The sequence below is a fragment of the Coccidioides posadasii genome, chromosome 1 (genome assembly GCF_018416015.2).
Source record: "Coccidioides posadasii str. Silveira chromosome 1, complete sequence".
In the NCBI taxonomy this organism is placed as follows: Eukaryota; Fungi; Ascomycota; class Eurotiomycetes; order Onygenales; family Onygenaceae; genus Coccidioides; species Coccidioides posadasii.
The window spans coordinates 3,214,904-3,237,969 of record NC_089407.1 but is presented as its reverse complement, the minus strand read 5'-3'; the positions used below and the strand labels follow the sequence as shown (position 1 = coordinate 3,237,969).

The following is a 23,066-nucleotide window of genomic DNA, read 5'->3' as shown; positions in this document are numbered from 1 at the left end:
GGATGCTTTCAGCGTGCTTCTACGCAAGCAAGCATGAGCCATATTATATCGATCGTGTGCCGCGTCTTTTGATAATTCCTAATGTAGTTTAGTCAGCGCCGTTACCGGGGCAACCAACAGAGGGAAATGGCTGCGGACCTGGAGAATCTTCCGCACCGTAGGACCGAACGATCCCATCGCCGAATGGTATTGCACATGCTGGTTGAAAGATAACAAGAATGCGTGGACGCACGACTCTGTCAAGCCATTCCACTGCTAACGAATATGTAAGCCGACTGTTCTGTAATCACCCAATATACTACCCTCCCTCATTATCTCCTTTTGGCTCCGTATACCATATTCCTCGTAAGTCCGTATGTTTTCACCGTGCTTCTCAACACTTCACCTCCGTATACAGGAGTAGAGGCGCCTCCTGTGCCCGTTACTATCACCGGGTGATTGGAGAATTTACTAAGTTTTGATGCAAACCGGACGCACAACTGCACCAAAAGCCCACTGATCATGGGCAATCACGGGGAGGCCTATGTTTTGATTTGTACGGACGCTTGCCGCACTCTCCACGCAGGAAGACTGATGTATGAACAATTCGGCTTCGAGAACTTCTACTTCTAGAGAACAGGATTGGTGTAAACTTACATTTTTCGATGACACGCAGCCGTTTGGCTTCGATATGACTCTTCCATAAAGAGTTTCTCGTGCTCCTACTAATCTGCGGTTTTTGGCTCCCAGGTCCATCTAGTTTTCCTCGACTTGATGTTCCCTATGAGATGACACGTCAAATAGATTCAAATAGGAGTCCGACCACATTGATTTTAACATGAAACATGCATGAGCTTGTTCTGGATGGAACTCTAGACAGCATGCCTAAATTCAGATCTGATTATCACAAATAAACAGGAGTATTGTAATAATGGAACCCAGCTGGATTTTCTGAGCACTCAACAGCCAATGCAAAAAAAAAAAAAAAAGGCTAACGTATTCCACAACCGAGCGGGACAACCAAGCGAGCGGGACACCAAAATACACATACAAATCTCTTATATCTCAACAACATTGTTGAATATAGACTTTAGAATTTAGATGTAGAGTACGGAGTATATAGACACTTAATAAACAGTATTATCAATTTGATTTATTTAACTCTATTATTTGTGGAGATACTTTGATACATGCTAGTAAAAAGATAATAAAATACTATAACTTAAGAAATAATTATTATATTTAAATAATTCTTATAATTTACAAAGTTTATTATATCTGTATAGTATCTTCTTCATTTTATAATGATCAGACATAGACTTGTTAAGATATAAAAGAGCAAAAAGTTGAGATTTGTATGCGTATTTTGGTGTCCCGCTCGCTTGGTTGTCCCGCTCGATTGTGGAATACGTTATGTGCCTGAGCAGCCAACCTTAAGGACATGTGATGTTGGGGTGTGGCTTTTTCCGTCATGTAGGGAGTTCTCCGTACTCGGTGTTCCTATTCTCTTCAGCACTGGTAAAAGAAACTCCAACTAGGAGAAGAGTATTGGCAAAATAAGCCTCTATTAAATCCCTCAGGGCAGGGAGAAAGCATAAAGCACAGCCGGCTGAGATTCGGGTGTTAAAACATGAGCACGGTATTGCACATGGTCGCCAGGATACACAAAATCTTTTCATCTAAAGTCCACGGTCCGCCAGTGGGTATGTTCTGCCGTCTTACATGAGGTAGCCAGTTATGGCTGTCGAAATCTGTCACATCTTTCAACAATTTCTTTGAGGATCAAAGGAAAATAAACAGAAAGCATAATAGCGTCTGCCACTTTGAATGCGCCACTGCAGGTACTCCGTACAGAGTTGTATCAATTATGTCATTATGCTGGTCGAGATGACCCCGTCATTAGCCAGCAGCCTCAAATGGATAATAAACACAAGGGCCTTCAGAAACAGAAAACCAAAGTGAATATGAGGTGAAAACATTGCCATAGCATCTGTGATTCCGTGAAGGAAACCTGTGGGCGAGAAAGATCATAGGGTGGCTCGTTCAAAGTTTCCATCAATATCCATAAACACTCCGCGTCAGAACACTCACACGCCAGTTATTCACAGGGAAATTGGCCTCTTCAGGCACTTGAAGAAGGCGTGTGATGGGCGGAAGTCCATTGGCTAGAGTGAAGTGCTCTCAGGGGTCAAGAAGATATTGTATTACGCTGATCCAAATTTTCCATTAATTACAGCAATACGCCGGAATTCGGCGCCAAGAAAACCTTTCCTTGTTTTCCCTTTTTTTTTTCCCCCCGAAGATTAATAATTTTTGCTCAGCACCCAGCTCTCGTTATCGCCCCCCATCACCACATCCGAGCTCCCCTATCAGTCTAACCGAGATATCGGGAGCAAGTCTGTCCAGGAAGCCTGCCTGCTCACATGGATGGGTTGAGTCGTGTTTTTTGCTGAAGCAGTGTTCGGTTGCGCTGCTAAATCCATCCCCAACTTTAGAAATTCGCCTTGCATCACGAGATCCGGACGGCACGCGACTCAGGCAGAATTTTGGTCACCCGGCGTTCCGCACCGGATTCGATCGATTCCTCTATCCCGCTACAAAGGTCCGATCTTTCTGTCCTTCGTGGTTGAATTTCATCCCTGTATCATCTTTCAGATGCCTCGTCATGGCGTTCAACTTCAACTGGTCGCCGTTAATGGCGGATGCAGGGTTCTACACCCGAGCGCAGGACCTGCTAACCACGGCACTGAATAAATCGCCAAAGCCTCCTATCATTGTCGATGACATCGTCGTAACGGAGTTGAATCTGGGATCAATCCCACCAGAGCTGGAAATATTGGAGATTGGCGATTTGGCCGAAGATCGATTTCGCGGCATCTTCAAAATGTCTTATTCCGGAGACGCATTCCTGACGCTGAAAACGCGCGTGCAGGCGAATCCATTAAATACCTACTTAATCACTCGTCCCGCATATGCTTCTCCGAAACCACTTGCCGCTGCGTAAGTGAAAACTAGCCTTCTACATGTTGCAACGATACTTGCTGACAAGGAGTGGTCGAACAGGTCGGGCTTAACAATTCCGTTGCAAATAACTCTTTCGAATTTCAGACTCTCGGGCTTTGTTATCCTAGTGTTTTCGAAACAAAAGGGGATAACTGTCGTTTTCCGCAATGACCCGCTTGAATCGTTGAAAGTATCTTCAACGTTTGACTCCATTCCGTCCGTTCGCGATTATCTTCAAAGGGAAATTGAAGGCCAACTCCGGATCCTTTTTATGGACGAGTTGCCAGCTATCATACACAGACTCTCGTTGCGATTGTGGGTGCCGGAATATCGCGGTCTGGACGCTGAGGCGCGAGAAAGCCCCGCTGCATCTGCGTCTGGTCCCGGGGAAGATCCGCTCTTGAGCCCTCCAAAGGACCCGGTGGATGCATCAGGAAATCTATTAAGTTCGGCAGACATTGCATCCTTATCTCTTGACTCCGGAGTTGAGATGCATTCGCTCTTTTCACAGAAGAACCTTCTACGCCTTGCCGCCCTGACGAATTCTCAACGAACGCTATCTCTTTTTACGCCTTCAATTAGAGAAGTTGTCTTCAGAGCATGGACCGGATGTGCCGATCAGGGCGAGGGTGCGGCTAGTGGGGTGGTTTCGCCAGGCAGCCCGGTTCTATCCCGAACACATTCCCACATCTCCTCTCCTCTCTCTTCCTTGCAAGACGCGTCGAGCGTCCTATCTCTTCAAAACCGGTCTACTACACCGGGTTCTTCTTTCAGCGGATACGGGCTTAGCCTAGGCGCTGGTCGCCATTCTAAGACCCGGCCAACCAGAAAGCGGAAGAAGCGGGTTGTAGATCTACGAAAGCACAACAAACCTGCAGACGGTGAAAGCGTGAGTGCAGAGAGTACATTTACAGAATCCACCGCTCCTTCGACTGTGTTTTCATCCTCCGTGATGCGAGAGGAAGCGAATGATGACCCGGTCACCCCACCTATGTCACCTGAAACGACGATGCGAATTCCCAACCGTCAACACCGATTGTCCACGTCTGAAGACAAAGGGAAGCTGCGGGCTTCTGTTGCGCAGCAACTGACCTACACTCAGCCTCCTCATTCTACTTTGCATCCACAACGCGCAAACCACTGTCCTATGATACCTCTCTCTGCTGATGGTGCCAAAACATCGTCACAGCAACAACCAATTTCTCATGGGGCCTACCTAGCTTCCCGGGAAAAATCTCATGAGGCCTCATCTGCGTATGAATCGAATGCGAACCGGTCAATTACAGATGCCGTTCCAAACAGCAGCATATTAGAGCAAGCTTGGATGATGAAAATGGCGAATGAGATCGCCCGTCGGATCCAAGAAGGCAAGTTTGCTGCGAATAATAACTACCCCGGCCCTTGGGAGCACGCCAGGGCCCGCACCCCCCCTCCGGCTTACGGTCAATAGTTGCCCTCCGCGACTCTGTATCCCATGATCAGTTTCTAATTAAAAGAAAAAAAAGCATGTCGTCAGCCACACACACACACACACAAAACACCCCACTCCGTTAATCGGGCAGGGCATATTCTGTTTTTAATATTTTTTGTCTCCTTTTTTTGGTGGTCGCCGCTCCGCCCGGTGTGTATTTGTATTCTTTGCATGGCAGCCTTTTCTGTTGGTTCTGTGTTATTATCATTTAGCTCTTTGAGGGATGTACTTTTCTTTACTGGACCCGGACTTGATACCAGGCGTTTGGGAGGGCATAAAAATTGGCTGATTTTTCTTTTTCTTTTGCTTTTGGGGGGAAAAGGATATCACTATACTGTATTTAGTCGAGATGAGGATGCTAAGTCGCTCCTTTTGAACCTTTCCTTTGTCGAATGTAACATCCACATTTCCTTACCTCCAACAATGCCATCCTTCTAAGCAATTAGTTTAAAGTTTCAAAGTCGTTGACCATCCTCCCCCAGTAGAGCTCCGAAAGCTTTCCGGAATTTGAGCTTTGTGGGGGAAAGTGACATTTAGCCTTGGCACCCAACACTTCGCCCTCGCTGCTGACGTTCAGGAGCTTCACCACTCACGACGGCTCCAACAGCAAACTCGACAGGCAAACTGCAGACCGCGATCCAGCTGCCGGAGCGATGTCTGGGATATTTCAAAACATCCTGAAAGGCGGATCTAAAGATTCAGCCTCGGGAGGGTCGCAGCAAGATGATTCGGGTATGATATTTCACGGGGCCTCTGCCTCCGCCTCCCCTGGATACAGTTAACCGAACGACGAGTGCGCTGCGAGAGGGCAAATGAGTAACTATGAGCTAATTGATATCCCCCTTCATCTCAAAATATAGATTTCGCGGATTTCTCGGCTACTTCCCAGCAGCCCGCCGCTTCGGCCTCTACCGCATCGGCTCCTGGCTCTACCATCGCTGCGCCGGTGACGTCTGTCCCTTACACGAAGTGGTACCGTGTGTGGGAGCGGACGTCGCCAAAGGACTTTATGCAAGAGGCCTTCATCCTCCCGTTCATCCTGTTTATCGTCATCTTCCATGTCTGGGGGACGCGGAAGAATCGTCGCAAGGCCAAGGCCTGGGCCCAAGCTCACATCCCGGTGCTGCACAATGAATTCGCAGTTGTGGGATACAAAGGGGTGCGAAGGGGTGCCATTTTGAAAGACTTGTCTTCCTCGGCGGATTTGGTTATTGACGACAACCTGTTGAGAGAAAAAGCTGCGAATGAGTTCACTACGTATGCGACCGGACGACAAAACGTGGCATTTGTAGATGTGACGATTCAGCTGGTGAAGCGATATAACCCCATGTTCATCCTGGGCGATTCCATTGCGGGAATGTTCTTTGATTCGTTGACTCCTCAGACGGAGAAGATCGAGGTCACTGCGTACTCGTTTGACGGCAAGGAGAAGGATTTAGTTCCTGCGCCTCCAGCAGAAAAGGAGCAACTGGGTAAGGGGATGAACTCTACGCATGACGGATTTGTCTTTGCTATTGTGAATAAGACTGCCATGCGCAGGTTAAGAGAAGACCGATACGATGTCTCTTTGACCTTCACCAAAGACAATCCCAAGCTACCTGAATGGGTAACTGTCATGAGCGAGAGCGCCGAGATCACAGATACCATACTCACAAACGAACTCATCAAGGCTATCGAGGATGCTGGCGATCTGTTTGAATATCTGATCATCACTGACCAGCCTGCCGACAAACCAGCCAAGTATGGCATATCCCTAAACCCATTTCGTATTCAATTGACAAAAAGACCGTACTAACAAATCCACATAGGGTTGAGGAAGCCGTCTCCCGCAAGCGTTCCATTCTCTCCATGCGCGTCCCGTCTTCCACCTCCTCTACCGCCTACGCCTCTTCTCTCCCTCTCTTCCACCTTTTCATCCGTCTGACCGACCGACTCGCCGCTTCCGCCCATTTCAGGCCAGAGGTCCTCCGCAAGCTCCGCGCCACCCGAGAAGAGGAGGTCCGTAGATTACGCCGAGCTACCGAAGATGAGAAAGCCGAAGAACGCAAGTTGGCTGCTGAGAAGGTGAAGAAAGAAGGGCGCGATAGATTGCTACGTGGCATGTCTGCCGAGGAGCAGAGGAAGTACTTGGAAAAAGAGAAAGAGAGAGAAACGAAGAAGGAAATGAAAAAATACTCCAGAAGGGCATGATTTGTAAGATTGGCTCTTTTTTTATATTTTTTGACAAAAGAACTTCTGTGACATACTACTAGTTTATAGCAGGAGAGTAGGTAACCCTGTTTTTTTTGGCTCCTTTTTGTTTTAAAGATTAATGGAATGTTTACACTATGCATAGTGGGCTTTTGTTGCTACATTTCATTAATGTTCAAATATTTATTTTTCCTCTTGTTTGAGGCTAATAGTTCTGAGCATGTATTGGCCTAGCTTCTCTCAACAAGAGTATGAAGTATATGGGGGAATGTAATAGGGATGATTGATATGTATAGGAAACTATTTCCCCTTTCTATCCATGATTCTGGTTTTTGTTTGTTGTTGTAGGCCTCTGCATAAGAGCCCATCAGGTCAAAAACAAAAAAAAAAAAAAAAGATATTAAAAGAACAAGACTTAACATTGGTAGATTTTTTTCCTTTGATGTATTATATACACATTTTGCACAGTCTATCTCATAGCACAGCCAGAAGGAATCCGGATCGGCATCCTTTGCCAGGTGCTATAGCTTGTTTAGAACCAGGTCTTGCGGTTCTGTTTGTGGTTGTTAGTCAATGTCTCTTCCCTCAATACAGCGGAATGTGGACAGGTCCCGATTTGAGCACCGGCTCCGTAAACACATGTGTTTCAAATCAAACTGCAGTGGCTACTTACAAAGACCATTCTAGTCATGCCGTAGAAGGCAGCTGAAAATTTACCCCGAGTCAGTCGTTAAGTTTCATTTCCAAAGCAGGATGGGGACGCAATTCCGAAAGACCGGAAGCAACATACCACCAGAGGTGAAGATCAGCGAGAAGTAGTACGGATAGAGGATATATGGACTTCTGTGGGTCTGTATTTGAAGCGCTTTGAGTCAGATATGGAATGCAATTTCATCTGGGTTTCCGGCCGCATTGGGGTTTGAGACTAGTCGGGAGAGCGAAGCAGAGAAGACGAACCTTCCACCATTGGCGCTTGCCATCCTCCCTCTGGAAGAGGCGCTGGTAGTATGGGACACGGTTCTCGCGGAAAACGTATCTTAAGCGGTAAAGAGTTAGCAGATCGGAAACAATTGGCTTCAAACCCATCCTTCAATCCCACACCGGAGCGGCACGGGGGATAGGGAGCAATGCGGCACGGAGTATAATGCCGATCACAGGGATAGACATACCCGGCAAATCTTGGAAGGGTTCTGGACACCATGGTTGGACAATTGGGATTTTTCTCCGGTTCGTAGAGCGACGAGAGTCAGGATGTTGGCTTGCAGTTCGATCTCGGGATGGGCAGGTTGGCTGTCACGCTATCTATCGGGAACCGCACACACAAGAGTGAGTCACGTGATTAGTATTAGGTCATCCTAAAACGACACCGCGAGCGACGCAGCATCGGGATGCAAGCTGAGCGACAGGATGGCCACGGTCGCGGACGAGAGCTGGATGCGATTATCATTTCCGTCACTTTGTGACTAGCGTTTGCTTTTAATCTACTCTATTCCAAGTGGGTTCGCCGCCAATGCGGCTGGCCCTGCTCCGCCTAGCTCCTACAGTGTGTCCACGAACTAGCACCACTGCGCTCGTCAACAACTCTTGCAAGCTCATTGAACACCCGAATATCCTCAAGAGCCAGCCAATTCGGTCCTTACCTTGTCCAGCATACCGACCGCGGACACCAATCTCAAAGCGACATGCGGGAAGCCTCGGGCGCCAGCGACAATTGGAGAAATGTGGGAATGAAGATCATACCGCCAATAACTCAGAGACATTATCGGAAGGCTGGAATACAACGACCTCATGCCTACCTGAATCCTCAGGCGAATCCATTGAGGCAGATCTTCCCCACGCCTTCCACGACTCACCGGAGCCCATTTCCAATTTCATAGGATATCCATCAAATATCTCAAAAGAATGTCATCTTGATCCAACAAGATTGGAGTTCGAGTCAAACATCGGCGATTCTCGAGACATTGGGAGCAAATTGATGGATGATGCTCGCTATGCACACGATTTTGGCCTTTGGAAAGAGTTGCTGCAATACCGCCAGAGACACTACGGAGACGACGGTGTTGTGCACATATGGAAAGGACTCGTCGAAAGATGCGCGGGGCTGGATCTTCCAGTTGCAGGGGTGGATGCCGATTTTTTGTGGGAAACATTTATTGCCGTGGGCGTGAAGCAAGAATGGTTGATGAAAGAGCTGCAGCTGTATGCAGAAGATCTCTGGGTGCGGACAGGGAAAAGGTGGGATCGATTCTACGAAGAAGTAGTCGGCGGCTACTTTAAGGACGAGCGCCCCAAGAAGGCAGTAGAGTGGCATCTGAGGCTGAAGCAGGTCCATTTGAGATGGCCAAACGAGGTGGTTAGTGTTTTCACGCCGGCGATGTCTGTCGAGGGTGGCCTACAAGCATTTAGGAACATATGCAGGAATGTGGAAGGCCACAAGATCTACAGTAGAGTTGTGCCGCCTCTTTGGAAGCAGGATCGAATTCGAGATGCTTTTGCAATGCATGAATTTTTGATGTCCCGCCAAGACGGCCCAAAGACGCTTTCCGAGATCGAGCCTTTATTAAAGTATGTTGAGTTGTATGGGTCTGAGAAACAGCATAGCTATTTTGTCCGCGAATTGGTCAAGGCCGGGATCATGAAACATGACGAACCTTCGGATGCAGAAATATCACAGACTCAAGCAACTAAAGAAGAAGAACAAAAGAATCGAAACCAGCCAAACAAAGTCGCATTCAGCGATGAATTCGGAGCGCGACTGTTTGCCACCAAGGCTTTGACATTTGAATTAATTGTTGCCGGGTTGCAAATGTTCGGAGTTGATAGCATTGGTCCCTTGACGCTCCGAGAAATGGCGCTGAGGACTAGGAGCGTGGAGGAACTAGTATCTCAACTGGTTGCACTGAAAAGATCGGGAATCTCGACCGGAGAATCCGTTTTTTCAAAGGTCGTTGTCAAGCTAGCTTTCGGCAAATCTACGAAGTTATTGCATGACGTTCTCCATAGTGATCAGCACCCCGACGTTTTGGAAGACATGAGGACGCAGGAATCGTTACTCGCAACATATACGCTGGCCGAAGATTGGCGGCAGGTCAATAAAACTCTTGCGGTTATGTCTGTGACTTCTAATGAAGATCCCCACAACCACAACGTATTATTTCGAAACGCTGTGCGAGTCGGCAACTGGGAAGCCGCTACACAGCAGTTTGAAATGATGAGGGAGCAAGGTGTTCATTTATCTCGAACAACCATCATGTGGGTGGCGCACGAAATACTCCCTCGGCGCCGCAAAGGTCGCCGGCCTTCTCAGGATAAACAATCCGTGGACGCTCTGCGACGTTTGATATGGCTCTACCAACAAGTCATAATATCTGGAGGACGAGTTCCACCGGAGGCGTGGGTAGAATGTATCAAACGCCTCGGAATGTATGATCTTTGGTCTGACTTGGAGAAATTATGTCTCTGGTTGATACCATTCTATGCTCCCACAGAGACTTCCAAGCATCGCTTACTGCAAGGTATAAACCGCCCGTCGGTGCCGTCGGATAGCAAACCAAACTGCTTCGAAAGTTCGCTGCCAGCTGCCCATTCAAAGGCTCCTCTCCGGAGGATTTTTAGTGTTCGCCTACAAGAGGCCATTGTTGCTTGGGGCTTTATCTTAAGGCCACACCCGGACCTCGGCAAGCAACTGGTAGCCAACCCCTTCAACCAGGGAGAATATCTCATCCCTTGGGTCCGTGGGATCATCCTTCTTCGCCAGCTCAGAGAACAAGGCGTCATTGTTCAAACTAATACAATCAAACGTGCCTGCCGGGCTCGACTGGCTACACTATTTTCAGAATATCGTCGATCGAGCCGTCGGCGGAATCGAATGCTTCGGAGGGAAAATCCATGGATGCTGAATGATATTTTACGGAGTATCCAGAGAGCTTGGGGGAAGCCTCTGTTCCTAGAATACGGGTCAAACTATCATAAGCTCGTCAACCCAAAGACCCGTCCCGTCCGGGTTGGTCGTTGGACGCAGACAGCCAGGGAGGATATGGACTGGTCAATTGGAGCCAGGTTCTCATCATTTCACATCTCAAGACAGTGAGTTCGGGGGAACATCGTTGCACCAAGTGGCAGTCTTGGACGTCGAAAAGAGTTAGTACGCACTTGGCTACAGGTGGATCTCACGCGGTCGACCTTTGTCCGGAATCGCCTCCGACAGAGGCTCGAGCGGTAGTGGGGTTCCAGTTGCCTGCGCATCCGTTATCACCCATTCCTTTGAGGTCATCCCCTCCCAACCAATCAGCACATATGTCGGGCCCATAGGAATGATCTGAGAGGAATTGCTGAGCATGACTTTAATGTATTATATTTATAACATATAAGGGCAAGGCCCTATGAGATTTTATGCTAAATGAAGAGCTTTCTTGGACAAAGCGAACCCCGAGAACTATTTAAATACTTAAAAAAAAAGTATGACAACGATACGGCTCTCTGAAGGTACCACAATTCTCTCCTTACACACCACTAGAATCAGGCGTCGATATTGGGACTGCAGGGAACCAAGCGTGCATCCCGGACTGTTTCACCACCACGAGGCTTTTCATACAAGTCACATCCTCGACTAAATAAGTTGTTGCACAGCGTTTTTATCCCCCCTTTCTCTCCCCTCTCCCCTCATGAGCTTGATAACCACCTTTTTGGGATTCGTGCATAACATGGGATGTCGCGATTCGTTTTCCCCATTTCCTCTGCAGGTCGACGACAAGGTCCAATGATACATCATACCGGCAGCCGAATGCAGTAGTAACTTATCAAGTGGGAAGGTTCTGTATAAAGGGATAACCGCTATACAAACAAGGAGCCTGGGAAAGGTGTGTTCAGGTTTCAGGATGCCCTGGTCCCCTATGGCTTGTAAAGCCAACCAGTTAAAGAACCAACCTTGGTAGCATAGTCATCTAGAATTTTTATACTGGCCCTCACAAATTCAATGTCATTTGTATTAAAAATTATCACCCATAATTCCCTTTCTGTCTTCTCCTAGCAAACACTGATTGGCCCTTTTATAACAACGTGTTGAGTTCCCTGAAGTATTTTTTTTTTCCAAGCTTTACAACTTTTAACTAGTTAATTAACCATCGACTGCAGCATCAATCCCACTCGTACGGAAACGTGCATCTACCCTTATGGATCGCGGGCCAGGATGTCCTGCACGACCTTGACTTTGTTCTCCATTGTTTCCCTCTTGTCAACTCTGGTTTAGCAGCACTTAGTTAGCATATCCCCCAGGGGATCCAAACAACCCGAAAACAGAATGCCTCCCCTCCAACCATAGACAAGCACTGTCTTAAAAAGGGTAAAGTGGAGGTGAATATCGAGAAACGCATCCGGGCTTACCTCGAGCCAACACGTATATCGGTGTGTACGCGAGCCGTTCCTTTCTGGTGGAGCATGGCGTGTGTCTGGCCGATCAGAGCAAAGACTTTATCCCACGGTCCTTCTGTAGATATCGACGGGGAACGATCAGCCCTGGCCTTTCTGTGTTTTCCTCCCTCGCCCCCACCTCCTCTAGACGAAATCGAAGGGCTATGCAGAGCGTGAGTATATATGCATGTACCTACCCAGAGTCGTACCACAGGAATGCATGAGGAATTTTAATCCGGACTTCTCTACCAAACGCTCAACGTCGGCGATAGTCTCGGAAACTGACGGGGAGGACGTCCCTATCTGTGCGAGCAGAGTTAGCGCGATAAAGATGGTGTTTTCCTTTTGCCACTGCAGTTGGGCGTCTCGCAAAGGAGGGATGGGCAAGGGTTTGCTGGTCTAAGTACCGGAATCAAGCAGAAATCAGCAATGCAGTGGTTTGGCGGGGTGTAGGTCTCTGGAGAGGCCATGGTGGAAGCTGATGTGATCTGTCTTTTCTGATTTTCAATCTCAGATTCTCGGGGAGACTGCTGTTGTTCTTAGAGTAAACAAAAGGAAGTGGAAGAGAGAGATCAACACAAATTACCTTGGTTACCTTATTGGTTAGATGGCGAATTCCTGTTCTTGAATTACCTTTTTTTTTTTTTTCCCTTAAAATCAAGTGAGGGGGTTACGGAGTACAGCATGATGGACTGCCAGCTAAGTTGTCTATGATCTCATACTGGCTCTCGGAACATTATGTACTGATCCCACAGGCTCACTGGCCCCAGCAGCCCTCCCAGCCATTGCGTCGTCTACCGCTTGTGAGAGCTTAACAGGAGCACGCACAGTCTTGCATTCTATGGATGCATGCTCTCATTCTTTAGGGATTAGATAATGATCGCTCCAAAATTGCTATAGCTACTTGATCTCCCCCGTCACAAAACCCTATAGTCGCATGATGGGTGAGGTGAACTAACTACAGAGTACATAAGTTGGAAAAAATGAATGAAAAAAAAAAAAAAAAAAAGGAGAGCGCATGGCATCATGCAGTGTTCACCACCATCAAACTGGGGGGTGAGACTTGGGACAAACAGGGCGCTGGCTCCGAAGACGCTGGCTGAACATGCCACAGGTCGGGGTGTTTCAAGGCCGAGATGATCGGCCAGCCCGCCAGCCCTGGTCGACCCCAACAAGTCTGGCTTCTCCATTGTGGGCAGAATGTATATTTACTTTATGGGTGACTCGAAGCACTGGGTAGCGAAGTATGCGCGCTGCTGATTTTCCAAAGAGCTAGAGTTACGGAGTACATTGTTGGATTCATTTTGCGGAAAAGCACAAGCCGCTGCTTTGGCGGCTCCTTATCCAGCTCCAGAGCGACAACCGGTTCTCTCCTCTCCCCAACAGCACACCTTTGCTGTCATTCAGCCCGCGTGGAGAGCAGCTGCCCGGCCCCATGGTCACAAGTCTTCAGCACTCTGCCCCTGGTTTTTGGCGTACTGATATTTATAGAGAGGGAATACGAACGAACTTCACCAGTCAAGTCGTTTAGCTGCAGCCTCTCTACGCGAATTGCAGGCTGCGAACTGTTTCCCCTCTCCCCCCCCCTCTGTTCATGATTAACCCTTGTCAATATTGGCCCTGCATAATACTATATCTCGATCCGTGCGAGGTCATCGTCATTTCTTACCCAACTGGGCGGATAGAGCCGTCAACCTCATCCCCGGTCCCCATCCCCCCCCCCCCCCCCCCCCCGGCCGGGCCACCCATATCACCGATGCGAGAGGGCCGTCCGTGGCCTGACCTGACCAGCCCAGCCCATTTGCAAGCCACCAGCCAGCCAGCTAATGTCCAAGCGTTCAAACGGAATGAAATGATGCACCCGTGAAGAAAGGGGCCGATCAAAATCTTTTTTTTCCTTTTTCTTTTTCCACCTCTCCTCTCCTTTGGGTCGAGGGAGGATCTGCTGTCCACCACTCCTTGTTTTAGAGTTCTCCGTAGCCGATAGTAACACAGATTGGTTAGTTTAGTTGCGTTGTAGATTTTAATTGACACGAAAGTGAGTTAACTAGTTAGCTTTTCTCCCCCCCCAAACCATGGATCTGGTTTGATGTCCCACGATTTGACTGGCGCCACCGCCGTGAACGCTAACGAATGCCGCTCTGTGACGACTGGATTTACGCGCTCGCTCCATCACGGTCAGCTGAATTTTGAATCTCGGCCGGCCCGAGTGTAGAAAAAAAAGAAGACATTTAACTTCCAGCATCACCCACCCCCTTTCGCTTGGTAATTATTTATGTCGCGACGGAGTAACATGGTCAGGAAACGTCGAAAACGGGCGTGACCGTGCTCAATCCTTCGAGACTACAACGCCTTTCTGTGTCGATTTCAGGTACGCCTCTTGCATGTTTTTCTGCTCAAACCTCCCTCCCTAAACTCTGTTGATATTTTCGGCGTTGCCTTGGTGAGGGTAGAAAGAGGCGCCAGCACTTGGGAGGGAAAAAAAAAAAATAAAAAAGAAAAGAAAAGAAAAGAAAAGAAAAGAAAGAAAGAAAGAAAGTGAAGCTCCCGCTCTTCGTATTTTTGCGATGGAACGCAACTGCGGAGCAAAACGGACGTGGATGGCAGATTTTTTTTTTTTTTCTTTTTGTCTGCTAACTTGCCGGCCGCACAGGTGCAATTCCATGCCAGCATCCATTCTTGCTTTTTATTAATAGAGCGCCGGGGCAATAAGGCACAAGAGGGATCGAGTCGCTATTTCCCGGCGCCTGCGCATCCACAGTATATATATATATATATATATATATATGCGCCCGGCTTGCTCGTCCGGTCCGAACTCCAGCTCATAGCTATATCAACCACCCGCCCGCCCGCCCTGCTCTATCTGCTACCTGCTCGCGCTCTCGTGTTTATTACCCCTCAGCCTTGCATTGCACCACGGGGCGCGACTTGTCCATGGACCAGGCTCTGACCCCAACTCTCCTAGATCTCAGTTCTCTAGGGTACCAATACCAATACTCTTTCTTACTACTCTGTCTTCAAGCATACTGTTTCTCCTCCGCCCAGCTCCAGCCTTGCACTGCCATCCCTGGTTGTTGATCCTGGGCTTCCGTCAACACCCCCAGCATCGAGCTTTGACAGGCCTGTTTCTCGGGGAAATGCGGTGACGAAAACCGCTTAAATATATCCGTTTATCACTCCTTTATCAGTCTTTCCTTTTTCGTGCTGCATTATATTTGTATCTTGCCCTCCGGCCGCCCTAGCGCGACTTGTTCAACATTCGATTATCCACTTCCGGAGTGAGACATCTCCTCCGTTAGAATTGAAGCGGTAGCCCCCGCCTACGATCCCTTCCTCCGAAATCTTTCTATCTGGATTTGACCCCCAATACCCCTTGAGTTCTTGAAAAGAAGGAACGGGTTTTGTTTCATGGGTAAACCGCCCGTTCGACGAGACCCGCAATAGCTTCACGAAAACCACAATCCAGATGGCGCCAATGCAGGTGGATATCGCCGCGAACTCTTTCTCGATGCCGATTTCTGAACTGCCTGCCGACACGGAGGTAGAGTACCTGGCGGAAGGCGGTGCAAATATTGTCTACAAGATGACTGTCCCAGAGAGCAATAGAACGAACAGCGAAATAAGGGGCCAACGAGCGATCTATCACGGTAAACTCCTACGTCTAAGGAAACGCATCGACTCCGGCACACCATATACAGAAACAGCAAGAAACTTTGATTCCCAGATCCGAAGCCTATTTCGCGACAACGAGCTTGTTGCCCAGGAGCTGATCAAGTTGCCTAAGAACTTCGTTTCCTCCTGTAATGAAAGATTAAAAGAAGATGAGACGAATGGCCGTCGACCGAAACAACGTCATGGTGTATACCTATCTACCAAAGAGCCTTTCGGGCTACTCATCACCGATATGAGTCCGTCGCTAGGATCGGGCGCCGATCTGTGGGAGTTTAAGCCTAAGTGGCTCATTCAGTCTCCATCAGCGCCGCTTAATGCTAAGAGATGTCGGACTTGTGCTCTGCGGGCAATGAAGAATCACCAGGCCCGGCAGAGAGGGGAGAAGGCACGCGAAGGATTTTGTCCTCTGGACTTGGTCTCCGATGACTTTGAGCACGTGCTACGTGCTGTCAAGTCAATAAAGGGGCCGCAACACGGTAGGATACGCGTCACGAAGTTCCTACACCGGAATCCCACGCTTCTAAAGCTTCGAGATTGCCAGCAGCGAATGAACGCTGTTGGTCTACCCGGTCTTGACGCAGACTATCGGGACAGAGCGGTCTCGATGACCCTGAGGGACTGCACGATGTTCGTGAAGGTACGTAACCATTTACACCGCAACCTACGTTGCCGTCGCGCTTTTATTACGAACTCACCATGTATGAGCAAACTACAATGTGCTGGGGGGCGCGACCGCTAAGCTGTTGTTCCGCAGGTTCCACGCGACGAGGCTGAAACTCCCGAAGTTCGACTCGGAGATCTCGATTTCAAAAGCGGAACAGGAGGGAAACTGGAATACTGGCGAGGGATTGAAACTCGGCTCATCGAGGATGGATGGTATCAAGGGACGGATGCTGCCATGGAGGATGGCGGCGGTTGCTCTTTGCAGAATAACCGCAAGGATACCACTCGAGGTGAATAGGCATGGATAACGAAAGCCATGGACGAGACAGACTGTATATACAACTTTCTTGGGGACCTCAAAGTCCGCGGGGTTGTAAATAACCTCGGGATAAGCCGGTTGGGCGAACGATCGCATTGGATACAGCTGGCATAGCCCCTTTTGTTGAAATACTTCTCAAGAAGAAGAATGACAATATGAGTATTATCATTAACACATACAAACAGAATCACCACTTGGTGTTGAAAGAGACGACCAGCATCTACTCTGGGTGCTGTAAACAGGGGGCAATATGGACATGATACTGTGGGAGCTAAGGGGGTTGGCCAGCTGGGGCCCGTTCTGGGCCTCCGTTAGGCGAGCGGCTGGCAGCATTCACACGCGCGAGCCGCCGATATCATGACCCCCGGTGGAGTTACATATGTAGTTATGCCACGCCTAAACTGGGTCATGCCGCGAAGCTTCCCACCCAAAAAAAAAAAAATAAAAAAAGGGAACCTACAGGGTAACCATGCGCACGGAGCACACAACCGCGACAATGAAAAAGGTTTCACTTGGGGGGGGGTCTGGAGAGCGCTGAAGGAACGTGTTTTTATGACTGACTGACTCAGGTGATTTCCATAACTACGAACGAGGTAACATTTGGCCGAGTTAGAAGTGCTCTATAAACCATGGATTATGGGTAAAGCTATCATTAGATCGCCGTGGTAAACTGGCCCAAAGGCTTTTGACCTGCGCTCCCCCTTTTTGCATTTTCCTTTCTTTTTATTTTATTTTATTTTATTTTATTTTTTTTTTTTTTAGAAGGGCTTCAAGTTTAGGTTGGGCTCGGAGGATCACAGATAAAGATGACAAAGGCAATAGGATTGGGGGTTACTCCGTATAAAAGAAGTCGCGGGATAGCCATGAAAAATCGTGGGACAGAGACGAGCCATGTGTTTGTGCCGCCTGGCCACCTGGTGATGTTGTGTAGACACAGCTGCGTTAAGTCGGCCGCGCGTAGACGACGAGGACCACAAGGGACGGGAGCAAGCCAGCTAGCCAGATGAATAGCTATCGGCAACGGACGCCAACTTAAAATCAAACTGTTCTTCCGTGCAACAATCGGATCCAATGGTTGTTGTGCGTATAAAGTTCTCGATCATTCCCCCCTCTCAGGAGCCATTATTAAATGCTGGTTAAGCCCATGTCTCAGACGTTGCTCATCGCCTGCCTGAGCTCAACGAACTGCGGGAAAAGCGCATTATAAAAAATAATAATAATAATAATAATATAAACCAAAACCGTTGATATTCCCCCCATCCTAAATCACAAGCATGAAGCTCACTACGTCCGCTTTCCTTCTCTCAATCCTCGCTGCCTCGGTCGCCAGCACACCAAGCCTACACATCGAGGCGCAACCAGGCTTCGTATACAGCCGTGCAAGCAATGAATGTTCAGGATACCGTCTCCCAAATGAGCGGTGCCAAGGGAAACTCCTTGCGTCAAACACAAATGACTATATCGACTGGTAAGCGGCAATCCTTCTTTTGCATTTGTATCTGTTTTGCAAAAAAAAAAAAAGACGCCGGAGGGAGTACCTGTCTAGCGAAACATGTGAGATTAGATGGCTGCTAAAGCCCAAACCTTCTTTACATTTCTTTGCGCTTTTGTTTCTCTTCTTTGCTGCAAAAAGCCGTTTTTGCTGACCAGTTGAATGCCGTATGTACAGCCAAGAAAAAAGGGGCAAGTGCTGTGCGATGGATGCGTCCGGCACCGGAGGGTATTCGATCAATCCGGATAAGTTTGTAGGGGGGAATGGGAGATATGATGGTGGCTGCGGCCACTGCTTTGATGGGGAGTGTGCGGCTACATAAGGCTCTCGGGCGCCGAGGTTGGTCAGTTTATTTCTGCTGCAGTGGCACGAAACGAGGATCAAGAGACTGATGCGTGATACTTTCAGGGTCGCGCATATCAGCGATGGATATCAATGGGGAAGCAGATGCGGGTCTTCCTTATTTATGATTGGGGGACTCAGATATTTGTCGCTCGGGTTTATGGAATTATCGGACACCAGTGTGTCGAGGCCTAACACCAAGTTGTCGATCCTGTCTTTATAAACATGTAGTTATATTCGTCTTTTAAATGTTAATTAGCAGTGCCAACGGCCATCGAGCTTGACTATATACACTTCAGTGTCCTTTTACCCCTGTCTTTCGAAGAAACGCACGTCGAACGGACTCACATCGGAGAGGATGCTTAAACGCCTTCAAAGCTGAGCGTGCTATCCAAGAGCTTACTTTTTGGGAAATCATACATTGGTCCCCGTGAGCACATAGCGGTAAACTCTCCATGGCCTCGCATTGCGCAGGAGATATTTTCGCTTTTTCAGCAATTCCTTGAACGTCGTTGCATGAATCCATATCGAGGAAGAATGGGCATGCCCAAGAGCATTCAGGTTTGAGTTCACTGTTCCATCGAAAAGGATTTGTGAAATAATATACTCCGCAGAGCATACAGCATTGTACTCCGCTAGTAGTAGCGGTACATCACCCGAGCGATGCCCCATTCTTATCTTTGATAAGACCGTGTTGCCATGAATAATGGGCTGCCTTAATATTCGTATTCAAGAAAATGTTATAGCAATAAGTCGACAGGCCAAATCTTTGGTCCCTGATTCTGCTCCGGTTCGGTATTCCTGACCGTGGAGATAGGACCCTACGACGATAGTGCAGGCACTATATGTGAAAGGGCCGTATTCATCTTTTCTTCTGGACGACCGGTAAGCTTTCAGTTTCTTTTAATTTCGCCAAATGTGCCTCTCGTTCCGCAAGTTTAGCTCGCTCCTCTTTCAGCATCCTATCAACCATTTTTGTAGCTTCGCCGAGCTTATCGAGTTCCTTCGCCTCTGACTTCTGACTGTATGGATTCTTGGGAGAGTCAGAGTATGGGATCTCCGCCGTGCGTCCGCCCTGTGGCTGTTGTTGCTTTGCGCCTTTTCCAGCCTTTCCCTTGGGCTGAGCTTGGGGCGCCAGAGCTCCCCCCGTGAGGAGATTATAAAATTGCTCCACCGGCTCATTGAACACAACCTCTTCATAATGCTGACTGGTGATGGTATCTCGTCTCGCTTTCTTAGCTTCGGCATCTGGACCGTAGGGATGCAGCTTCAAACTGTGCCATAACGTCTGCGGCTTCTCCATCGACTCGGGGATAAAGTAAAGTTTTATTTGGATTTCGAATTCACCCCAGCCCGTCTCCGTAACTTCGAATGGCGGTCCTTCGATGGTTCGGATGGACTGCGCGTAGGTCTCGTGGAGCTTGAATTGGACTTTCTTGAGCCAGTAGGAGATGTCTTCATCGTTTATGCCTTTGACGTAGACGCGCCATTGGTGGGTATGGTCTTCGGGGACATTAGGCGGCCTCTTATTGGGGTCAAATGGCTGCGCTTCGCTTCCAAACACTGTAGATTGGTCAGTAGAAAATCTCCCGGTTATCTGCGTGTGTGGTTCTCCGTATGAGAGAAAACGTACCGAACGGACGGAATATCGAGATTCCCTAAGCGGCAAAACTGATGGTTAGCGAATGAGCGGGGCTCAATATTGGAGAGGAAATGACGGACCCGAACTCTCTTTGTGCCCGCCGGCGCTGGCATTTTTCCCCTTAAACCGAACGAGACAGCTTACTGAACTTGAAAACAACAGAAGCGTGGCCGTGCAGTCCGGGGTTGCGCTGTGCTCGTCGTTTGGCCGTCCGACAGCTCGTGCGGCGCCAAGTCCATTTCCACGTGATCTCGGAGAGCTCTTTTCCGGAAAGGGTAAACGGATGAGCTTCGGGCTTCGCAGACTGCGGCATCGGGAGCGGTCCATGTGGATGTCATACTTCAGGAATTCTGGTTTACTTGCACCAGCCTGAGAGTGTTGGGTCGCCCTGAGAGCGAATGGCTCTGTTCTGTTGATGCGCTGCGGATACATGAATTGGACCACTTTTTGAGATTCCGTCATACTTGGTAGTACGCAGTTCTAGCTACCGGATCCTACAATGGCTGCGACAACAAGGCTTGTAGTAGCAGGTGGAAGTGGATTCCTGGGTATGATCTATTGAATTCTGGCGGATGCAGCCTGATCTCCAAAAACCAAAAGCTAAGATTTTGCTGCTAGGGTCTAGAATCTGCAAGTCCGCCGTCACCCGAGGGTGGGATGTCGTCTCCCTGAGGTACCTCTTCAGCAATCTTCCCATATGTTTCGCGGCCTCGCGTATCTAGGACTAAAGCATATTCTCCTGTAGTCGACATGGCGAGCCCGCATGGGACACAGTCTCCTCGTCTGCTAATCCTCCGCGATGGGCAAAGTCTGTGAACTGGGTCAAGGCCGACGTCATGGACCCTACCACGTATCTGCCACATCTCAAGAACGCTACGGCCGTCGTGTACTCACTGGGCATCATTTTGGAAGCGGACTACAAAGGAATTGTACAGGGAAAAGAATCGCTGTTCGGCGGCATACAGAAGTTGTTCTGTTCGTCTAAATCACTAGAAAACGGAAAACAAAAGAATCCGCCACACTTAAGCTATGCGGTCATGAATAGAGACCTAGGTGAGCATCTATTCATATACATGCAGCGAAAATAGCAATGCTAACGATAACCGCCGAAATAGCTCTAACGCTAGCAAAACACTCGTCCAACGAGAACGTCCCGACCTTTGTCTACATCTCTGCGGAAGCGGGTGGACCCATCTTGCCCTCAGGATACATCACGTCAAAAAGACAAGCGGAGTCCTTGATTTCGACGGATTTCCCAAATATGCGTAACATCTACGTCCGACCCACGTTCATGTACGATTCATCTCGTAAAATGACAATGCCGATTGCGTTGGGCGGGATAGTAGGATCCGAAGTCAACAACTTGCTCGGCGGTAGGCTATCATTCATGGGAATTATGACCGCTAAACCATTAAAGGTTGGCACCGTCGGCGAAGCGGTAGTCGAGGCTATTGGAGACGGCGTAACGAAGGGTGTGATGAATCCTAGGAAGATCGAAGACTTGGCGACTAAGGGTTGGAGGAGGACCATGCTTTGAAGCAGGGCGTAGCCCACATTTTCTCCCGTCAGCCATCATTCTTGTGGCAAGAATGTGTATAATATGGGTGTATTTTGCATTGCTGGTCCGGATATTTTTTTTGTAAATTATCGATCTCGGCTCCGGGAAAACCTCTCAGATCATCGTTCCTCGTTCGAAGCTGTCTCGAATTTCAGCAGTATACTGGAACACTAAGGTCAGTATTTCTATAATAAACTAATCGTTTTGGAAGCGAGGCATACCTTGTTGTAAAATCTCGCCAGCTTCTGGTTGAATCGCTTGTTCTTGTCGTTGATATATGTAACATCGCCGCCGTCGTCGTCACCAAGGCCACGTTCTCTGCGTTTCTTCAAACGGATCTCCTCCGCCTTCTGCAAGTCGGCAACCAATCTGTCCACTGCTTGCCGATCGGGTCGATTTTGCGTGAATTCTATCGAGTCTGCAGTAGAGTAAAACGTACCATTCTTATCCACAGCGACCAACTCGCCATCTTCGCCCTCGATAAGATCAAGGCCTCCATTTGCAGCGGCACGCATAACGGCATCAGCCTTCTGAGCTTCGTACGCATCGAGATTCGGTTCCATTCGTCGTAACTGCCTCTTGTAATTTTTATGAGAGTCTTGACGCCAGTCTTGAAACGCGACGTTATCCCGGTGCTTCTGTTTCTTCTCCATCCTTCGGTCCCATTTTTCTGACTCGTCCACTGTCCAATCCCAGGCTCGCTTACGCTCAAAGTCTTCGCCGGCGGCCTCTATGTCAGCTTTGAGGAGGTTATGTGATGCAAAGGCGTGTTTCCGGGAGATAGAATTGAGGAGACTGGGATCTGTAGATAGTCTGCGTGATTCAGCGGCGGTTTCCTTGAGGTTGCTTTTTGCAGCATGTTTCTATTCAAAAAAATTAGCGCCGACCTTTTACGGCTCGCCATGGATAAGTTAACTCACTGCTCTGGTTTGCAATGCTTTGAACCTCTCTAGCCTCTGTTTGTTCTTAGAAACCAGACTATCTACCGGCTTCTCCCCATCTTCTTTGGGTTCTGGTGCGGCGGCATCTTGAGAAGCGGGTTCCTCATCTCGAGGTGCTTGAGGGCTCACTGGCCGCTCGGGTGTCGCCGGTGTCGTCTCTTCTGTTGCCATGCCTATGCACTTAAAATCCAGATGTTTGTTTTTGTCAGATACTGGGCTTTGATGCGAGGCCAAATTTTCAAGCCAGCTGGATAGAAATAAAGGCGTTCGGGCGTCAATAGCTGTGACTATCCGATGTTAAAATAGCAGCATTTCCCGGTCATCGTCCCATGAAGCTTGACGTGAGCAGCGTTTCGGTCGCGTCTGTAACTCCTGCGGCTTGGCA

The 23,066-nt window shown here is 48.6% G+C and overlaps 9 protein-coding genes across 9 annotated transcripts; 5 read left to right on the top strand and 4 right to left on the bottom strand.

The window, feature by feature from the left end:
* The first annotated feature begins 2,383 nt into the window (after positions 1 to 2,383).
* MDM34 (ERMES complex subunit) lies at positions 2,384 to 4,880 on the top strand. The gene is made up of 2 exons (XM_003070892.2): positions 2,384 to 2,979; positions 3,043 to 4,880. Exons 1-2 carry the CDS (start codon positions 2,645 to 2,647, stop codon positions 4,430 to 4,432), a joined length of 1,725 nt encoding a protein of 574 aa, XP_003070938.2. The 5' UTR covers positions 2,384 to 2,644; the 3' UTR covers positions 4,433 to 4,880.
* A 159-nt stretch (positions 4,881 to 5,039) lies between these two features.
* On the top strand, positions 5,040 to 6,794 carry D8B26_000922 (uncharacterized protein). The gene is made up of 3 exons (XM_003070893.2): positions 5,040 to 5,185; positions 5,314 to 6,193; positions 6,262 to 6,794. The coding sequence occupies exons 1-3, from the start codon at positions 5,107 to 5,109 to the stop codon at positions 6,641 to 6,643; spliced, it is 1,341 nt and encodes a 446-aa protein (XP_003070939.1). The 5' UTR covers positions 5,040 to 5,106; the 3' UTR covers positions 6,644 to 6,794.
* Positions 6,795 to 7,062: 268 nt separating this feature from the next.
* On the bottom strand, positions 7,063 to 7,917 carry D8B26_000921 (uncharacterized protein). Its single transcript, XM_066123385.1, has 5 exons — positions 7,813 to 7,917; positions 7,601 to 7,679; positions 7,434 to 7,494; positions 7,317 to 7,348; positions 7,063 to 7,196 (listed from the first exon to the last, which is right to left on the bottom strand). Exons 1-5 carry the CDS (start codon positions 7,842 to 7,844, stop codon positions 7,176 to 7,178), a joined length of 225 nt encoding a protein of 74 aa, XP_065979459.1. The 5' UTR covers positions 7,845 to 7,917; the 3' UTR covers positions 7,063 to 7,175.
* A 236-nt stretch (positions 7,918 to 8,153) lies between these two features.
* D8B26_000920 (uncharacterized protein) lies at positions 8,154 to 10,867 on the top strand (the record flags this gene model as incomplete). The annotated part of the gene is made up of 1 exon (XM_003070894.2): positions 8,154 to 10,867. The coding sequence occupies one exon, from the start codon at positions 8,154 to 8,156 to the stop codon at positions 10,731 to 10,733; it is 2,580 nt and encodes an 859-aa protein (XP_003070940.1). The 3' UTR covers positions 10,734 to 10,867.
* A 626-nt stretch (positions 10,868 to 11,493) lies between these two features.
* Positions 11,494 to 12,699, bottom strand: D8B26_000919 (uncharacterized protein). The gene is made up of 4 exons (XM_003070895.2): positions 12,460 to 12,699; positions 12,250 to 12,355; positions 12,026 to 12,128; positions 11,494 to 11,882 (listed from the first exon to the last, which is right to left on the bottom strand). The coding sequence occupies exons 1-4, from the start codon at positions 12,520 to 12,522 to the stop codon at positions 11,813 to 11,815; spliced, it is 342 nt and encodes a 113-aa protein (XP_003070941.2). The 5' UTR covers positions 12,523 to 12,699; the 3' UTR covers positions 11,494 to 11,812.
* A 1,635-nt stretch (positions 12,700 to 14,334) lies between these two features.
* Positions 14,335 to 16,874, top strand: IPK1 (Inositol-pentakisphosphate 2-kinase). The gene is made up of 3 exons (XM_003070896.2): positions 14,335 to 14,423; positions 14,706 to 16,361; positions 16,479 to 16,874. The coding sequence occupies exons 2-3, from the start codon at positions 15,519 to 15,521 to the stop codon at positions 16,683 to 16,685; spliced, it is 1,050 nt and encodes a 349-aa protein (XP_003070942.1). The 5' UTR covers positions 14,335 to 14,423; positions 14,706 to 15,518; the 3' UTR covers positions 16,686 to 16,874.
* A 2,528-nt stretch (positions 16,875 to 19,402) lies between these two features.
* Positions 19,403 to 20,320, bottom strand: YAF9 (NuA4 histone H4 acetyltransferase complex and the SWR1 complex subunit; the record flags this gene model as incomplete). The annotated part of the gene is made up of 3 exons (XM_066123384.1): positions 20,263 to 20,320; positions 20,174 to 20,198; positions 19,403 to 20,103 (listed from the first exon to the last, which is right to left on the bottom strand). The coding sequence occupies exons 1-3, from the start codon at positions 20,293 to 20,295 to the stop codon at positions 19,403 to 19,405; spliced, it is 759 nt and encodes a 252-aa protein (XP_065979458.1). The 5' UTR covers positions 20,296 to 20,320.
* Positions 20,321 to 20,441: 121 nt separating this feature from the next.
* Positions 20,442 to 21,719, top strand: D8B26_000916 (uncharacterized protein; the record flags this gene model as incomplete). The annotated part of the gene is made up of 4 exons (XM_003070898.2): positions 20,442 to 20,730; positions 20,801 to 20,855; positions 20,928 to 21,235; positions 21,298 to 21,719. Exons 1-4 carry the CDS (start codon positions 20,682 to 20,684, stop codon positions 21,717 to 21,719), a joined length of 834 nt encoding a protein of 277 aa, XP_003070944.2. The 5' UTR covers positions 20,442 to 20,681.
* A 32-nt stretch (positions 21,720 to 21,751) lies between these two features.
* On the bottom strand, positions 21,752 to 23,008 carry SYF2 (pre-mRNA-splicing factor syf2). Its single transcript, XM_003070899.2, has 3 exons — positions 22,661 to 23,008; positions 21,962 to 22,603; positions 21,752 to 21,902 (listed from the first exon to the last, which is right to left on the bottom strand). The coding sequence occupies exons 1-3, from the start codon at positions 22,850 to 22,852 to the stop codon at positions 21,855 to 21,857; spliced, it is 882 nt and encodes a 293-aa protein (XP_003070945.1). The 5' UTR covers positions 22,853 to 23,008; the 3' UTR covers positions 21,752 to 21,854.
* Positions 23,009 to 23,066: the final 58 nt, after the last annotated feature.

Coding starts and splice junctions, on each gene's coding strand:
- MDM34 (XM_003070892.2), top strand. CDS start 2,645: ATGGCGTTCAACTTCAACTGGTCGCCGTTAATGGCGGATGCAGGGTTC. Junction 2,980..3,042: donor CCGAAACCACTTGCCGCTGC/GTAAGTGAAAAC, acceptor GTGGTCGAACAG/GTCGGGCTTAACAATTCCGT.
- D8B26_000922 (XM_003070893.2), top strand. CDS start 5,107: ATGTCTGGGATATTTCAAAACATCCTGAAAGGCGGATCTAAAGATTCA. Junction 5,186..5,313: donor GTCGCAGCAAGATGATTCGG/GTATGATATTTC, acceptor CTCAAAATATAG/ATTTCGCGGATTTCTCGGCT. Junction 6,194..6,261: donor CCTGCCGACAAACCAGCCAA/GTATGGCATATC, acceptor AAATCCACATAG/GGTTGAGGAAGCCGTCTCCC.
- D8B26_000921 (XM_066123385.1), bottom strand. CDS start 7,844: ATGGTGTCCAGAACCCTTCCAAGATTTGCCGG. Junction 7,680..7,812: donor ACCCTTCCAAGATTTGCCGG/GTATGTCTATCC, acceptor TTACCGCTTAAG/ATACGTTTTCCGCGAGAACC. Junction 7,495..7,600: donor GCAAGCGCCAATGGTGGAAG/GTTCGTCTTCTC, acceptor CTTCAAATACAG/ACCCACAGAAGTCCATATAT.
- D8B26_000919 (XM_003070895.2), bottom strand. CDS start 12,522: ATGGCCTCTCCAGAGACCTACACCCCGCCAAACCACTGCATTGCTGAT. Junction 12,129..12,249: donor TTCCTGTGGTACGACTCTGG/GTAGGTACATGC, acceptor CGATATCTACAG/AAGGACCGTGGGATAAAGTC. Junction 11,883..12,025: donor GATATACGTGTTGGCTCGAG/GTAAGCCCGGAT, acceptor CTGCTAAACCAG/AGTTGACAAGAGGGAAACAA.
- IPK1 (XM_003070896.2), top strand. CDS start 15,519: ATGGCGCCAATGCAGGTGGATATCGCCGCGAACTCTTTCTCGATGCCG. Junction 16,362..16,478: donor ACTGCACGATGTTCGTGAAG/GTACGTAACCAT, acceptor GTTGTTCCGCAG/GTTCCACGCGACGAGGCTGA.
- SYF2 (XM_003070899.2), bottom strand. CDS start 22,852: ATGGCAACAGAAGAGACGACACCGGCGACACCCGAGCGGCCAGTGAGC. Junction 22,604..22,660: donor AAGCATTGCAAACCAGAGCA/GTGAGTTAACTT, acceptor TTTTTTGAATAG/AAACATGCTGCAAAAAGCAA. Junction 21,903..21,961: donor TGGCGAGATTTTACAACAAG/GTATGCCTCGCT, acceptor TTAGTGTTCCAG/TATACTGCTGAAATTCGAGA.